The following is a 17183-nucleotide window of genomic DNA, read 5'->3' as shown; positions in this document are numbered from 1 at the left end:
AACCCACCAGGCAAAGCTCAAATTTCACATTGTAAGCAGACACACTGAAAGGCAGCCTGGGGGAAAACTCTAGAGACACTGGACCAATGTTCACCTTCTGTCTGCCGGCCCTCTCCCTCCTCACATCCCTGGTTGCCTCATAACCCTCCAGGCTCTCTTGGAAACCCATCCACTTATGTCTCAGGGACTGGGGGATGGGGCTTTCCAAGGAAGCTTTCCTATAATTCTGATCTGCCAGGATCCAAAATTGATTTGGGGAATCCTATATGTTAGAGCCTACCTGGTAAAATAATAATTGGTACCTAATTTTTTTGTCATTGATTTCTAAAAAATCATTTAAACCACTTTTAAGAGTACAGTTCAGCAGTATGAAGTATATTCACATTGTTTTGCAACCATCACCACTATCCAACCACAGAACTTTTTTCATCTGGCAAAACTGACTCTCTACCCATTAAACAGCAACTCTCCATTCCCCTCTCCCCCAGGCCCCTGGCAACCACCCTTCTACTTTCTACCTCTATGAATTTGACTACTCTAAGTACCTCACAGAAGTGGAAACTTACAGTATTGGTCCTTTTTTAACTGGCTTATTTTACTTAGCATAATGCCCTCAAAGTTCCTCTACAGTGTAGCATGTGTCAGAATTTATTTCCTTTTTAAGGCTGAATGATTTTCCATTGTATGGCTATAACATATTTTGTTTATCCATTCATCCCTTGATGGATATTTGGGTTGTTTCCACCCTCTGGCTGTTGTGAATAATGCTGCCATGAACATGGGTGTTCTCTGTTGTCACAGAGTGTTTTGATTGTGTCACAAGATGCATTAGGATAGACTTCAATATTTCTTAATCTTCAAGGATGGACAACAGGAACAAATCGGGAAGCTGTCTTGATTGTGTGTCCCTTCCACTATATTGGTCAGTAATCTCAATAGTTTAGGTGGGATTTAAATATTTTGTCTAACCACATGAAGACCCACTGATGAGTAAATTATTATAAAAAATTTTTTAAAAAAAGTTAAAAATTGTTTTTTTTTAAAGTGTGGAAATGGATAGTTTTTCTAAAGGGCCAGGAAACTGGCTTTTGGTGGCCTGAAGCCTGAAGAACGAGCAGATTACAGTGAACACTATGTACACAGATGAGGAAAATAAAATGCTTTTAACTGGTAAGAAATGTACTTTCCATTTTTTTTCAACAATTCCTACATAGCAGTTCTGGAGTAAATTTAAAAATATAAAATCTGCACATGATATTAATTTGTGAAAATAATAACTTACAGTGTGCACATAATTTTAAAAATCTTTAAATTACATGTCTTTTTTTTTTTTTTTTAAACTCTACCTGCCATGACTTTTAGTGGACTTTTTTTGTGGAGAGCATGAGGTAAATCTAGTTCAATGCAGTTCTCAAAGCTATCTGGTTTACTGATGTCATTCTTTCCTGTTTGAAAGCACTGTTGCCATTACTTAGCTGGTGTGTGTGTGTGTGTGCGCGCGCGCGTGAGAGAATCTCTGGCCGTTTTGCTGCGGTTTGGGAAGCAGGGGAGAAAGATCTTTCAGGGTTTATGATGCCATCTTGAAGCCAGAAGTCAATTTTTTCTTTGAAGAGTCATTACAATGTTGATATCACGGAAAAAAAGAGCTCTCTTTAAATTGGCTTTTAGAAGATGTTGGTGTATTGGCCGTGCTTTCTTAAAAGAACATTTTTCTTAAGCTAAATATTTTCTCGGTGGGCAATAATCCTACTGCTCCAAAATTAACACTGGTTCAATATTGTCTTTTAGTTCTAGTGACAAATACTGATGAGGAGATAATATTTCATTTTGCGATTCCATGAACTCACCATTGGGTAGGGTGTGGTTTTTTTTTTTTAAAACAAAAAAAATTTGTGTGAAAGCCAAAAATGAGCCAATAAAAAGACCTGCTGAAGGCCACACAATCTAATGTAGAATATAAGGGTATCATGGATTGTACTAGTGTAAAATTTACAAACTATTAAAAACATGGTTCATGAAAACGTAAAATGAAAACAAGTTTTTATTTCAACTAATTCATTCATGAGGGACTCGGCAAGATATTGACTTCAAAGGAGAACTAGTAAGATAATAAGGTGCAAAGGGAAATTTGAAGAACATATATATATATATATAATACAATATGTATGTATATTATGTATATATTTCAGTTAGGAATGATGATGTGAATTTGCTAACAGATGCAAAACTGGTTAACTGGTTACTATTATGTAAGACAAAATCTAATTAGGTTTATCTTATTTTTACCTGGCAGAAATCACCTGTATCTGTACTGGAAAAAATAATTTGCATTGATTGCTATGGACAAGAATCTTTTGCATTATCATCAACTTTCTGCAAGTTAACTTTACCCCTATTGAGAAAGTCCATCAGAGGTACAAGATTCTACAGAATCAGATAATCTCCAGAAGGGCTCCTACATGACACATGAACCCGACTGAAAAAACCTACGGAATCTCTTTTGCCTATTTCCAAGTTTTGGGTATTTTCCCCTGACATCACTAATTAAATACATATATATGTAATTTATGTGCACATATTTATACACATATATACACAAACGTATTTAAATTTATTTATTCATTCTGCAGGGGGGCATGGCAGAGAAGGAGAGATATAGGTTGGCTTAAAAATGTCTTGAATGCATTTTTGTCGAGACAGTTACATGATTTCAAAGTCCATGGAGAGCCGAGCTTAACAAAAAACCTCCCTAAATAATATGAGATAGACTGCTATCCCTGCACTGTTCACCTCCTACTACTCTAATCTTTGCTGAGCAAAAAATAATTAGCGAGAGAGCCTGCTCCAAAAGGGCCTAGGAAGTTTATTTTTAACTCCTTCTTTTTAAGGCTGCGCAATAAGTTTAGCCCTTATATGGGTGTGTTCATGGGTGGTTAAGGTTAGAGCCAGCGCATGGCACAGAGAGAAAGCAAATGAGAAAAGGGGTGAAGTGGTGGGCGTGGGGCGCTCTGTCTTGGGGAGCACCACAGGCACCCCAAGCTGAAAGCCTTCAACCTGGAACTTATTTTTTCTCCCCCTGCAGCCTCTCCCTAGCTCAGTGACTCCCACCACCATCAACCCCGTTGCCCAAACCAAAAGTTTAGGCGGCATCTGTAATTTTTCTTTCCTTGTCTATCACATTCTACTGGTCATAAAATCCAGTGGATTCCACCCAGTACCACTCTCATTTGCCACTTCTCTCCATACTCACTGCCAATGCCCTGCTCGTAGACCTGTCCTCTCTTGCCTGGATCCCTGCAGCTGCTCTAGGCCGGTTCCCTGCTTCCCAGCCCCAAACCCAATCGCACAGAGCAGACCCTGGGGGCTTTTCCTGATGCGGTCACTCCGCTTAAAACCCTGTGACTGCTTCTGAGCAACCTCCTTTACTTGATTTACGAAGTTTTCTTTCTGCAGCTCACTGCCTCTCTCCAGCCGGCCGTTCCCACTCTGAGGAGGTCCTGCTCCCGTTTCTAGAATGCGACTTGTCTGTGTCTGCCTCTCTGACCGCTTAGATCCCTCTCCCGCGTCCTTCTCACCCTCAGGTCTCCACACTTTCTTCTTCCTGAAGCCCTCCCCGACGCCCCAAGCTGAGTGTCCTCGGAGCAGCAGAACTCCCGCCAGCTCTGTTGCCCCCGACGGTCTTGTCGCCCGGTCAAGTCTGTCGCCCCTGGGTGGCCTGGACCGGCGGCTTGTCGTCCTCTCACCTTGCCCTTGGAGCTCCAGCCCCCTCACCCAGCTCTTTTTCAGCTCCCGGAAGATTCCCGCTCCTTCTGCCCTTACTTCACCTCTCTTCCTTTGCCACTCCGGGGGTGCCTCCCCGCGCGCCCCCTCGGCTTGGATGCCGCGCTCGTACCACACGCTTAGAGCGCGGGAGACCTTCACCCCGGCCCAGTTAGGGACTCTACGTTCAGCTGTGTCACTAGGGCGGCCCCGCCGGGTGTCCCCGGGAGCCCCCGCGCGCCGAGCGCGCAGCAGGTGCACGAGCGGGTGAAGGAGCGAGCGGCGGCGTGAGCGTCCCCCGGGCGCGCAGGCCTGGGGTGGGGGGAAGGGCCCGCCACCCCGCCCCCGAGACCCCGCGGCGCCCTCCGCTCCTCCGCCCGGCGCCGGAAGCGGCCGGCCCGGCCCCCTCCTCGGGGCGCCCGCCGCCTTATCTCGGCGCCTCAGGGCCTCCAGAGGAGTCGCGGTAGCGCCAGGAGGGAGGCGGCGGCGGCGGCGGCATGGCCCGGGGGCCCCGGGGCTCGGGCTTCCCGCCCGGCCGCCTGCTGCCGCTCCTGCTGCTTCTCGGCCTGGCCGGCGGCGCGCCCCGAAAGCCGCGCGCGGACGGTGAGTGCGGGCGGGGAGCAGGAGGGTGGCCCGGGCAACGTCGGGCGCGCCCGGGCCGCTCCCGTGCTCCTGGGCCGGCCGGGCGGGGAGCCCGGGCGTGGGGCGCAAGGGGGGTCGGCTCCCGCCGTTGGGGAGCGGAGGGCGGGGCTCGGAGAAGCGGGAGGACCTCCGGGCCCCGCTTCCCCGCCTCCGCCCTGGGGCCACAGGGAGAGTGTGCCGCGCGGCCGGCCCACGCCCCCGGGGGACCTAGCGCGCTTGGGGGCTGGGCCGAGCGGCCGGGGGCCCGGGGAGAGCGGCGCCCCGCGCTCGAGGGCGTGGCAGGGCGTTCCGCCGGCACTGTCACGCTTCCGGCTCGGCTGCGGCTTTTGCACGACAAATTCTTGGCCCGAAGCAGTTTTCTTTCTACCTTTTAATTTTTGCCTCTTGATGAAAAACCAGATGCTAAGATAGTGAGAAAGAAGTGTAAGGAAATTTACGGGAATAAAGCGTTCATTAATCAATTCATTCATTCAATAGATGGATGGTCCTTGAATGGTTTCCCTGTGAAGGATGTAAGGTCTCGGTGCTGCACATCATTGAGCTCATATTCTGGAGAAGACAGACAAGCAAATAGTCCATTTCCAGACAATTAGAATAGTTTTTATCCCCCGTGCAGGACGCAGTGTTGAATGTGGTAGGAGTTATATGGAGGATTCAGACACGTAGGAAAGGTGGCATTTACTCAAATATAACTGTAATAATAAAGGCAGAGCACCATGAAAGCTCTGAAAAGGTGGGTGGTCAGAGGAGGGAAAGACTACATCTAACTTAATTAGGCATCTGGTGGCTTCATGGATGAAGTGACCCTTGAACTGGGCCAACAAGGATGGGTGATATCTGGGTATGGGAAGATGAGGAAAGACGTCCCAGCTCATAGCACAGGGCACAAGTATGTGTAGAATGAGCGAATTCCAGATAGAGGGGACGAAGTGAGGAAGCACATGCAGGTGCAGAAGCATGGGGCCTGTGGGTGCGGTTCAGTTTGACTGGTATGTGGGAGATGGGTGGGAAATGGGGGTGGAAAAGCAGATTGGATTTAACCACAAGGAAGGGTGTTATGACTGGCAGACCAAGATGTTTAAACTTAGCTATTCCTGGGCAGTGAGAAGCCGTTGGAAGGCTGTGGAGTGAGTTTTGGGAAAGGGAAGCTGGTGTTGCTGGGTTGAGCCTCCTCTCCCTGTGTTGGTATTCTCCCATTGTTCACAATCTGGTTTGATTAAGGGTGAGATTCCTAACAGTGGACAATGTGGGGATGTAGGGGCCATTGAGGGAGTTGTAATAGCTGTTCGAGAAGTACTGAGGCCTGGCCCCACAGTCACGACAGCAGGAGATGAGGACTGCATGTGGATGATAAGGTGGAAATGGAACTGGAGGGACTTAATGACAGATGTTAAGGTGCAAGGGAACAGTAGGAGGGAGAGGGAACACTAAGGTGTGGGGACTGGGTGGTTTGGGTATGTGGTTCCATAGGAGGAGAAAAAAGATTTGGGAAGGAAGATGACTGGTTGTTTTGGATATCCTGAATTTGATATGATGTTAGGACTTTTGGAGAGATGAAATCAATGGAGCGTTGAGACTGTGTGTGCAAATGATGGAGACTCAATGGCCGCTTGAAGCCTTGAGGTTGATGAGAGTAAGAGGGCCAAGGATGGATTCTTGGGAAAGACCAAGTTTCCAAGGTAGATGCAAGTGCAGGAGAAAAAGCCTCAGCCACATAGGTTGGAGGAAGCCTGGGCTAGTAGAGCATCAAGGAAACCAGGGGAGGGGAAGCTGAGGGAGTGGAGATTGAGAACAAGGCTTTGGACCTTGTGACTCTGGTCAGTGGGGGCCAGAGCTGGCAGAGCATGGAGGGTGAGAGCCAGATGCAGGGGGTTCCAGGGAGTGCAGGACCATGGCTGCAGAGTAGATAACTCTGTAAAGAAGGTAGAAGGAAAGAGAAGATAGCATTCAGTAGGGCTGGCCCGATCAGAGCAAGATTTTTTTTTTTGTTGGGGGTGGTGGTAAAACATTCTCCAGCACATTTTAGAATGAAGGCCATTAGTCAGTAGAGAGGGAGAAACTGAAATACAAAAATAAAAGATATTTAATGGAGCAGGTCAAAAAGCAAAGTTGCTCTACAAGTGGGAAAGCTTGGTAGGGAGAGGGGAGGAAGGGAGAATGGAGAACTGCTCTTTCTTCCCCCCAACAGCGAGCTACCTAGTGAGTGCTGTTCATTTTTCAAAACCAGCCCAGTTGTCCTCCCTCCTGGAGGCCCCTTGGAGTCACCCAGTTCCTTCTGCAGCGCCAGCGACACCACGCCCTCGCCTCACCTGGTCCCATATTGTATGAGACACTACACGCTTACTTATATATGTACATATTTATATATGGTACTCTTACTCTATACACTTCGGCCGTATTGCAGTGATACTGTTACTAGACTAAGAAGTCCTTTTGAGTAGGGTATTAGGGATCTGATAGGGAAATAAAATCTGGAGACCATCCATATAAGAACAGGCAAAGGCTGTTTATTCAGAGCTTGCAGGAGAGTCTAGCAAGACTTAACATTTGTCAGAGACTCACAGGCAGGCTGTGGAGTGTAAAGCTTTATAGTGGAACGAAGGGGAAGGCGTCAGGAGTGCCCGGGTTGCTGCGTGTTGGCATGGGGAAGCTGGAGATAGCTTCCCTCTAACGGCAGGCGTCCTGTGATTGGTTGGAGGAGCGTATTTGGCTTTCTCTGATTGGTCCTAAGGCAAAAATTAGGGAAGCTGGTTGATATTGATTAAATCTTGACAATTTGGGTTTTATTGCTACAGAGGTTGTGGTTTGACTTCCCAGATCCATGGCTGCAGACTGTGGGTCAGAGTTCTGTTTTTATGTATGGTCTGGCCATTGTCCATTTGTATATTCAGTCTCTCACTGGGAACATGTGCTGAATTACATTTAATTGTTATCAAAGATGTTTCAGGGAGGAGAGAGTGAAGGAACCTAAGTCAAATGGCCTGAGTGCGAGGAACCTGTGAGACCAGAGTTGGTAGAGCAGGAGGGTGTCGGTGGGTGGGTGGGGTGCCAAGCCCTGAGGGTGTAGAGAGGTTAGGAATGGGTGAGGAGGTGTGGAACCAGTCAGTCCTGTTTCTTAACCTTTCTCTGGCTTTGCTCTGACTCTGGGAGTGGCTGGGGAACTTGCTGGCTCAGGCCTGGCTGGGGTTTGGGAAGGCCAGGGGATGGGCAGAGGCCTTGAGACTCTTGGAAGAGCGATGCTGGAGAAGGCTGGGGAAGTTGTTCTTGCTGTATGAAGTACACCTGAGTTCACGAATCATGAATCGCAGCAGCATATTCACTGTTCAGAGTGAGGACGAGGAGGAAAGAGGGGAAATGGAGGGAGTACATTGTTTCAGAGTGACTTACAGCTGGTTAAAGTAACAGGGCAGGATTAGAACTGATGAAGACGATCCCCACTGTGGCCTGTCTTCCCTCGCCAGGGACTTGGCACACATCCTCAGCTTCTGGTCAAATCCTACAATGGGTTCCCAGCTCTCTGCAGCCCGAGATAGCAAGTGGCCTATTGGCCTTAGCTCTGCAGAGGAGACTGGGGCGGGGTGGTGGTGGGGAGGCACGGATTGCATGGATTAAAAAAAAAATGTGCAGCTTGCTCGACGGTGTGAGACAGCCTGTTAGTGGGTGACATGCAGGATATGAACCTAGGGTGTGGCTGCTTCACCCAGAGCTCGAAAGCATTGAGATTGGGCCCCTCAGCGTGGGTTGGTTCCTGGTCTGGAGGCCAGGTGTAGGGGCCCCACTGCAAGTTGGTCTTGTTCAAATAGGAAAGTGGACAGAAGAGGGCAAAAGGGCAAAAAGCGGCTGAGGGCCCGACAACCATTTTTCACAAGGAGAGGTTATGGGTTCTTGATAGGGAATGGCAGTCCCGGGCTTGGGCGGGGAAGGGGAGTGGATGAGGGTTCCCACTCCCCTGCAATGATTGATTGTACTGCTTGAAAGAGGAGAGTTCTCTGTCTTGGAGGCTGTGTTTTGTTTTGTTGTGTTGTGTTTTTTCTGTTAGGGATGTTGGAGAGGAGAGACTATGAGGTCTCTCTTGTTCCTTCTGTCTCTGGAATTTGATGCGGTCTCTGAAGAGCAGCACAGTTTTCCATCCTGTTGTAGAAGGCTTGCGAATGCTTCCTCTTCCTGAGTTTTGGGCCCCTTTTGCTTATCTCCTCAGGTCACTTGATCTGTTTCCACGTGCCTCCACGAGACAGGACCTCAGGAAGTCTGTGCAGTGGGTTTGGTCTGACCATGGATGGCTCGGATTAGATTAAGGTTTAAATTCAGGCTCTCCATTTGTGCTTTTAAACGTCCTTCTTCCCCTGACAGGGGACGAAATCTCTTCATTCTTTTGTCAAAGCCTATCTGCTGTTATTTCAAGAGTGCATGTAAGTTGTTGCTTGAGAACTGAAATAAAGCGCGAGAGTAGCTTGCTCAGGCTGGCAGCCTCCACTCCGTCCCCAGCTCTAGGTTTGCTTGGTGCATGGCGGAGAGGAGGGAGGGTGAGCAGGGCTGAAAGGGTGAGGAAGCTGAACTTCCTCCTTCCCAGTCAGTTATTACTCAGAAGGCTGGGAGGATTGTGGAAATAAAGGTTATTATGGTTCCTGGACTGTGAGTCCCAGAATCAGGTGAGCATCTGTCCACACAAAGATACTACTCTGGTTTTTTGCATCAGTGCAATTGTCCATCACTCTCTTCATTAGTATAATTGGGAGCTGGCCAGCTGTCAGTACCTTCATTTATTCATTATCAAAGAGTTGCTGAGTGGTTGTTATAATAATGTCTAACATTTTCTAATTGCTTTACGTGTATTACTCAGTTGCTCTTTAATCCTCACAACAACCATATGAGGTAGGTTGATTATCGTGCTTGTATTATAGATTTACATGAAACTGAGGCACAGAGGTTATCAGGATTACACAGCTAGCAAGTGGCTGAGCTGGGATTGTAGCCTCAGTGATCTCTCTCTTAACCCTGCTCTGAACCAGTGTGTCGAACACCGGGCACTGCATCATGCATGACTCATTTCTAACAACAGTAACAATATCTATGGAAAGAGACATAAATATTCATGTAAATTAGCTCTTTGTCTAGTGCTTTAGAGTGCCTACAGCATTTCTATTTCTCATTTAATCCTTGCAACACGATCTCCATCTTACAGATTAAAACCAGAGCTCTGACAGTTTAACTTGCCATCTAACATGTAGTCAGCGAGCATGAGAGAAGACTCCAACGCAGGTCGAGACACTGGCACCTGTCTGATCCTCTCATTGTTGCATGTGATTTTAGCCGGCTTAGTCATTGCAGAGAAGGGAAGTGAACCTAGGGGGGCAGCCCTCAGCCGGGGGACACAATCATAGGAACAAAGGGTACTTGTCAGGCTTTTCCTCCGAGATTTTTGGGGTCCCCACTCTCCTGCTTTTCTGCCAGTACTTCTAGGCATCCCTAGGGTGGAGGGACAAGGTGGGGCCCTGACCTCTGCAGACGGTCCCTCAGTTACTACAGGGCAGCCACCTCTCTGCTCTCTCCAGCAGAATCTGCTGAAGACAGGAGTAAGTCATCCTTAATGTGGATGCAAAGCTGTCCCTGACACAGTTCCCCCTGAGGTTCTAGCGAAGGCACAGTGATCCTTCCATTGGCCTGGAGGGTCTCCTCCCTTGGGTTATTCTCTGTCCCGTTGGTTCTATAGGTAGGCTGTGCATCAGGGTTATTCTCTGTCCCGTTGGTTGTATAACTAGGCTGTGCATCAGTCTAGACTTGGTGAAAGACGTCTTCAGTATTGCCTTTTTCTTTCCCCAGGATTCTGACCCAAGTCCTTGAGATTGAACTAGACTTTCAGAGCTACTGGTAGTGTGGTCATCTGGGAGCTTCTTAGAGATGGAGATTCTCAGACCCACCCCGCACCTCCTGAATCGGATTCTCTGGGGATTCTATACTAACACGCTCTCCGGGTATATTGACCAACTGCCTTGGTTTGCACCGAACTGAGGGGTTTCCTGGGACATAGGACTTTTAGTATTGAAACTGAGTTGAATTGGTTACCCTATTTCCAGGTGATTCTTAGCTGAGCTAGGAGCTGTTGACCAATGGACACTGTTGTGTGGTCAGAAACAGGCCTCCCCCATCCCTCCATCTTTCCTTGGTTTGGAGTTGTGCTTTCTGTTCCTTTCTTTAGGATAAGTTGTGGGTTTTTTTTTTTGTTTTGTTTTGTTTTTTTTTTTTTTACCCCTAGAAGGCAATTTGGTCCCTCAAGCAATAAGAATTCAGAGGGCCTCCCTGCCAGACCGAGCAGACTCGGCTAATCATGGCTGAACAGGAAGCTTCAGCTGAGGTCCCTCTTCCTCTGGAAACCACTTTGCCTTCTGCAGGTGGTCTGGGAAGCCTTTGGTAGCCTGGCACACGTCTTGTCTGTTTTGGCAATATGGGGAACAAACATTTAATGACCCAAACATGCCAGGTACTGTTCTTGGGACTACACTTATGCTAACTTATTCTTAGTGGGTCTTTAAAACAGGTACCCAAAGAATGAAGCGTCAGAATATTAGAAGGTAAGGACTTTAGGGGCCCTTGAACCCTCTGCTGCTCAAAACATGGTCCACTTGGCAGCTTGGTAGAATTGCAAAATAGAGGGCTCCACCCCAGACCAGCTGAATCAGAGCCTGTGGTTTAACAAGCTCTGCAAGTAATTTGGATGTACTTAAAACTCTGAGAAGCACAGATCAAAAACTGAAAACCAGGGAGGCCAGGTGATTTGCTAAAAACCACACGATGACTTAGACTCAGCTAGATTTAGGATCAAATTCTGTCTCTCCAGTTGAGTGCTTTCCTATATCTGACTGACTTCCTGCAAGGCCATATTTTGAGGGTCTGGTTCTATTTATTGAGTGAACTTGAACTTAATTCTATTTATTTAAAAACCCTTTAACTTCTGTCCTTCACTAATTCGGATTGGATTTCCTTTAATTTATGAGTGGGTGGTGCTCCTTTGCTTCTTAATATTTTGTGTTTATTAGATTCACTCAACAGTTTCATGATATATTTTCTATCTAATGTAAGTTTCTGTAACTGGATGGATATAGAAATGCTGCCATGTTTATAAAGACAAGTATTCCAGATAGGAAAAAGATCAAACATTTTACCGTGTTATTGTTTATTTCATTAGTACAGTGTTTATATATATCTGCTGCACTACACACACATGCTGGGGTGAGTGTTCATCTCTATATGGTTGATCACAGCTAGGTTTGTGGACGTGACCCAGGATCCATTATTTAAAAGGCATTTCCAGGATTTTGGTTGCATGTGATTATGAATTGACAGTGACCTTATGGTACTGTTTTAAAATGCACTAATGTCAAAATGGTTAAATCGATTTACCCACTATTGATGGGCGCTTAGTATGGGCACGCATTCCCACCTCAGCTCCGACTGTTGCCTCTATAATTGGGAGCCTTCCTGGCCCACTTTCTCCAGGCTATAAAACTCCATCTTATAGGGTTAGAGAGGGGATCTGGGCATCTAACGACTCCTCCATATTTTTAACTAGTTCCTTGAATTCTCAGCCCCTACCCTTTATGCCTGCCTCCTGGGGTACTCAGTGACCCCAATTCCTGAGCTTTTCAGGTTGCTGTTTATTTATTCTTATTTTATTTTAATTGATTAATTATTTTCTCTCTCTCTTTTTTTTTTTTTCAGGTTGGCTTTTAGTTTTTCCTCTCAGGCAATTCCCATATGTCCATCTCTTCTGTCTTCTGAAATATTATCCACATCCTTGCCTTCCATCATCTTCTCTCCCAGGGCTTACACCTTTCTGGAACTTGATATCATTTTCAAATTTTGTTGTGGTTGAGAGTGTATTAAATCTGCTGTGTTTAATTGGAAGTCTTTCATTTGTAATTTAAAAGGAATCTTATAGTGGGGAGGGCTCAGTGATAGCGTGCATGCCTAACATACATAAGATGCTGGGTTCAATCCCCAGTATCCCCGTCAAAGATAAATAAAAAACCTAATTACCTCCCCCCCAAAAACCAAAAATTAAAAAAAATAAAAGGAATATTTTATGTATTTTTTGTTATAGCTCTTTTTTATTCCTAATGTAGTGTTTTTGTCTATGCTCTTTTTTCCCCTCACTGGTCTTGAGTTTTGACTCCTGGTCTTTATGACACATTGACTTTGACAAAATTTTTTTTTTTCCAGTGAATTTGAATGTATTTTCTAATTCTTTAACATCTTTTTAATCTTTACTAAGTACTAACCCCCTCCCCTCCATAAACCCCTATTTTGTTTTTTCCTTTTTTTGAAACTTCTTACATTAAAATTCTAGTTTTTCCCCCCACTGGCTGCCTGCTTTTCTTTTTCTCTTTTCAAGTATAGAAACATGTCAAACTCAAATTTTCTGGAGTAGATAAGCTTTTATGTCTGGTTTTAAACATATCAATGTTGATATCCTCTTTGCCCCAAGGATTATTTAGTAAAGTGTTCTGTAGTTTACAAGTAGGCTTTCTTTTGGGGGTGCAAACCTTATGTTTTATTTTGTAGTTTTATTATATTATTACATCGTAGTAAGTATGACCTCTACAATTTCTACTTTTTTGAAATTTTTTGCACTTTTCTTTATAGTCTGGGATATAATAAATTTTATAAATATCCTATGGTTAATTTAGTACTAGTCATAAGCATGGCTTGTCTCATTTTTGTGTTATAGTTTGTTTAAAGAAAAATAAAAAGCAAGCCTGGTTAAGCGTGTATCTCTCTCCTCAGTTGGTTTCATGCAGCCTGAGGGCTAGGTCTTTATTACCTAGGTAGTAATGGGGCCAAGACTAAGATGAAATTCCATGCTGAAATATTCTCCTTACTGGGTCGCTCCTGATATTACAGACACTGAGAGTGCAAAACACTATTGCACATAGCCTCGGGTAGAAATTCTTGTTTGATCTTGGGCCATATATAACCATCTGGTAGATTTGGATGTTTTGGGAGTTTTAGCTCCAAACATTTTTTTACTGTTTATCTAAAAATCTGGGATCTGGTCATCCTGCTGGGACCTGGCTGTTCTCTCACTGACATTTTAAACACATTCGCTTTTTCCCTAAAAGGAAAATGGGTAAGGCGATAGATGAATTCTTTCTCCTTCCATTTGCTTTTTAAGTTGTAGCAAGTAGGATTTCAGACTCCTTATCCAGTTGGTCAATAAAAAAATCTATTGAATGTTTATACTGTGCCTTCATGATCTATGGGCCAATGACATAATCCCATAATCCTTGAAAAACTCATTCATCCTACCAAGCTGGGAAGACAGAGGTGCAATAGAACATAATGACAAATTAACATGGTTGATATGGGAATGTACAAGGGTTAAGGGAGCACAGAGGAAGATACATTTAATTTTCCTCAAGAATGGAGGAATGGGGAAGACCTCAGGGAGACTGATGTTTAAACTGGGTCTTGAAATAGGAATAGGTGCTGGTTGGACAGAGAAGGAAGGATAGGCATTGTGGATGAAGGGAACCTCGTTAGCATGGCATGAATAAGACAATGGATAACATGTATGGGAAAGAGTAGTCGGCATCTTGCCTGTGTGTATTTGGGTTTGGGAGCCATGAGGCTGCAGAAGTTAGTCTAGAAGCAGACTCTTAAGAGCACTGATTGCCAGGTAGAGAATTTGGGCTTTGCTCCATGGGCAGTGAGTAGCCACCGCAGGTTTCTTTTTTCTTTTCACATTTAAAAATAATACATTTATAGACAGATACCTTGGGAAAGCTTCCAGGATTTATTTTATGATGAGTATGTCCTGAGTTCATGATACAATTTTTAAACATGCAGAGTGACTACAACATGAATATCTGTTAAGTGACTGCATGCAAGTATCTGTCTGTCTTTCTTCGGTTCATATCTCCTATTTATAATTAAACAAAGTACATGCAGTTTCAAATGGGAAAAAGGAAGCACTTATACTTTGAAAAAATTAATGTGACTTGTTATAGATACCATTATAAAGACAGTTGTTGAATTCTTCTTTTTGGGAAAGTAAAGTATTTTGAAATGCATGTTATAATTTAACCCACAGAGTAGTGAACATTTTTCTGTTTTTTTTTTAAGGAACACTGTCCATTGGCCTGGGGAAATATACACTTGTTTGATTACAGGTTTCTAAGGATGGGATAAGGTCTACCCTTTATAATTTTAGTATTCAAATTTTGGTTCTCCATTGTGAATGTCTACAATCCCAAATGTGACTCATCTTGAGTAGGTGATCGAAATATTCTTTTCCTGATATATGTGATTTATAATTCAAATTCAGATGTATGTGTCACTTGCCATGAATATGCCACCTGCCATGAAAGAGGAGGGAAGAAGATGTGTATTTGCAACTACGGATTTGTGGGCAATGGGAGGACTCATTGTATTGGTAAGTCCTGGATACTGGGTTAAGTTGAAACATTGAATCAAGAAACAAGATTCTCTAGTGTTAAAGAGTTGATGTCCTTGAGAGGAGGAAAGCATGGTTATTCTGTTCACATGTTTTTATTACAAGAAGTTTTGTCAACTGTAATAAGTCTTTGTTGTAGTGTTTGGTTATATCCTTTCTCTAGCGTTTGCTATCATGTTCGAGGCCATTGAACTTGCATCTCTGGAAACTGACCTAATACAGATTTGAAATCTGTTTCAAGTCTTGAGTTTAACTTAACAACTCGAGTATTTCATTTTTTAATTTCTCTGGTTGTTTTGATATAAAACTATGTTAGTACCATGAGGAAAAATAAAAACATAATTGCCTATTGAACTTTGGGGCTAATTGGTGAAATACTGTTCCTCTGACTCTTATGTCTACCAGAATCCATCCTCAAAATTTTTTTGTAGTTGTGACCCTTTAGGGTCTTGGGTGACTTAAGGAAATACAAAGAACTTTAGGCTAGAAGCATTATTTTTTGCCTCATGGCATCCACTGTGCCGTGAGAGTCAGACAATATCCAGGTTCAAGCCCAATTCAGAGAAAGAGAGAGTTTCATAGCAACTTTATAATAGTGAATGTTAGGATAACCACAGTTTCTTCTCAGCAGCCTGTTCCCTGCTGTAAAAATATGGATCATTTTGCCCTGAAGCTGTGGATCAACAGTATTTACTATACTTGTTGTGGTATCTTTGATTTTTTTTCTCCCTAAGGAAAAATAGCAATTAAGTCCTGAGTTCGAAAAGTCACATTCTACTTCACAGATACAGGTTTTCACAATCACATGCCGTTGCCTGTTCCTGCAGGCAGGAGTTGTGCCTTTCTGACCCTCTGTCTTGAGGATTCTGCCCATCAGATTCTCCCCCCACTGCCTGCTAGCAGGGCCTTGGAAATGAAGTTGGAACTGGGGAACACGGACAAGCCTTTTCTGCTCCCTCGCCTAAAGAAGTCCTCCCATGAAAGCTTGCTGCAGTCTTGATTGTTCTTTGACTCCTGAGCAATAGAAACTTCTCTTAATGGCTGGAGAGGGCTTTATTAATTCGGGTGGTACTTGCTCTCAAGCGCTAGACACCCTAGTAGGTGGCCTGCTGAGACCAGAGGTTACAGATGAGGTCATACCTGTGCCAGGGGTGCTATCATGGTATTAAGTCAAGGGACCTAAGGATTCTAGAATCCCCTACAAACCCAGATGTCCCTTCTGATGAAGACGGCAGGGGAGACATGCCTCAGGAACAATGGCAAAGGACAGGAATATCCTATCATATGGGCGGGTGGACTCGTGTCTGAGACCCCCATGCCTTTCCCAGGAAGCTGGACTGAATACTTGGCCTGGCTGTGGCTGTTCTGCCTCTGTAAGCTCTCACACAAATCCTACTCAGATGGTTTCAATGATAAATTGTGTTCCAAGTTTAATTAAAATTTCAGAAAGACAATTAAAAAAATTTTTTTTAAAGAAGCACTAGATTTGGGGGTGGGGGAGCACTTTTGAGTTAGCAGGAATTGAGTGCAGTTGTGGGAGGCAGGTGAACTGCTTTGAGGGAACCAGTTGTATCACAGAAACACTACATAACAGACGGGAAAACTCTGGTTCATAAGCTGACGAGTCCGTCCACCAAAAAACGAGCTGGATCGATCAGCTCTCAAAGGATGTGTAAGAAACCAGTCACATTGGAGTTTCCTCCGATGGTAGAGGCTGGGCACACTCAGCAAACTCTAGCCTGGGGGCCAAACTTCAGACTGCCTGTTTTTATAAATGGAGTCTTATTAGAACACAGCATCGCTCATTTGTTTACCTATTGTCTGGCTGCCTTCGTGCTGGGAAAATTCGAGTGATCAGTTGCATCCAGAGTCTGTGACTGGCCTTTGATAGGAAAGGTCTGCTGACCTCGGGCTAGAGGACAGAGACAGGAGGGAGATTTACTTTTGCTTTACATCGATGTCAAGTTATTGAATTAAAAATACTCCGGGCAAGGTCTGTGGACTCATCAAGCATCCCATGTTCCAGCTCCTCCTCACCGGGTGACTAATGTTATTCGTGTGCATCGCTGACGAGCAGCAGGAGCTGTTCCTGCCAACATTAGCCCTGCCCCCGGATGAAGCTTGAGCACTAATTCCATTGTGTTTCCCGGTAACTCAGAAGTAACAAAATTTTCCAGTTAATCATTGAATGTAAAAATCATCCTACTCTGGTTTTCGTAAAAATGCAAGAGAATGGCTGGGCTGGAAAAGTGGGATTCAGGTGGATTTGTTTCCCCAGGCCTATGACACGGTCTGTTTCAGTGTGGAGAAGTTCAGAAAGCGTCCCCTTCTC

At 44.9% G+C, this 17183-nt stretch overlaps 1 protein-coding gene across 27 annotated transcripts in view; it reads left to right on the top strand.

Annotated features, from left to right (window-relative positions):
* The first annotated feature begins 4116 nt into the window (after positions 1-4116).
* SUSD1 (sushi domain containing 1) overlaps positions 4117-17183 on the top strand; it is a 142351-nt gene continuing 129284 nt past the window's right edge. For 8 of the 27 annotated variants that reach the window (XR_012506505.1, XR_012506503.1, XR_012506502.1 and 5 more), the window contains exons 1-2: positions 4120-4362; positions 14723-14830. Coding sequence is in view for 13 of the 27 variants with exons in the window: in XM_074361996.1 (XP_074218097.1) it covers positions 4257-4362; positions 14723-14830 (214 nt within the window). In the remaining 14 variants the exon portion in view is untranslated. Of the gene's footprint in view, positions 4363-14722; positions 14831-17183 lie in introns of all 27 variants that reach the window. The other 19 variants (XR_012506515.1, XR_012506514.1, XR_012506513.1 and 16 more) reach the window with 3 other exon arrangements.

Source organism: Camelus bactrianus, chromosome 4, assembly GCF_048773025.1.
Source record: "Camelus bactrianus isolate YW-2024 breed Bactrian camel chromosome 4, ASM4877302v1, whole genome shotgun sequence".
NCBI lineage: Eukaryota > Metazoa > Chordata > Mammalia > Artiodactyla > Camelidae > Camelus > Camelus bactrianus.
This window is presented reverse-complemented; position numbering and strand designations above follow the sequence as displayed.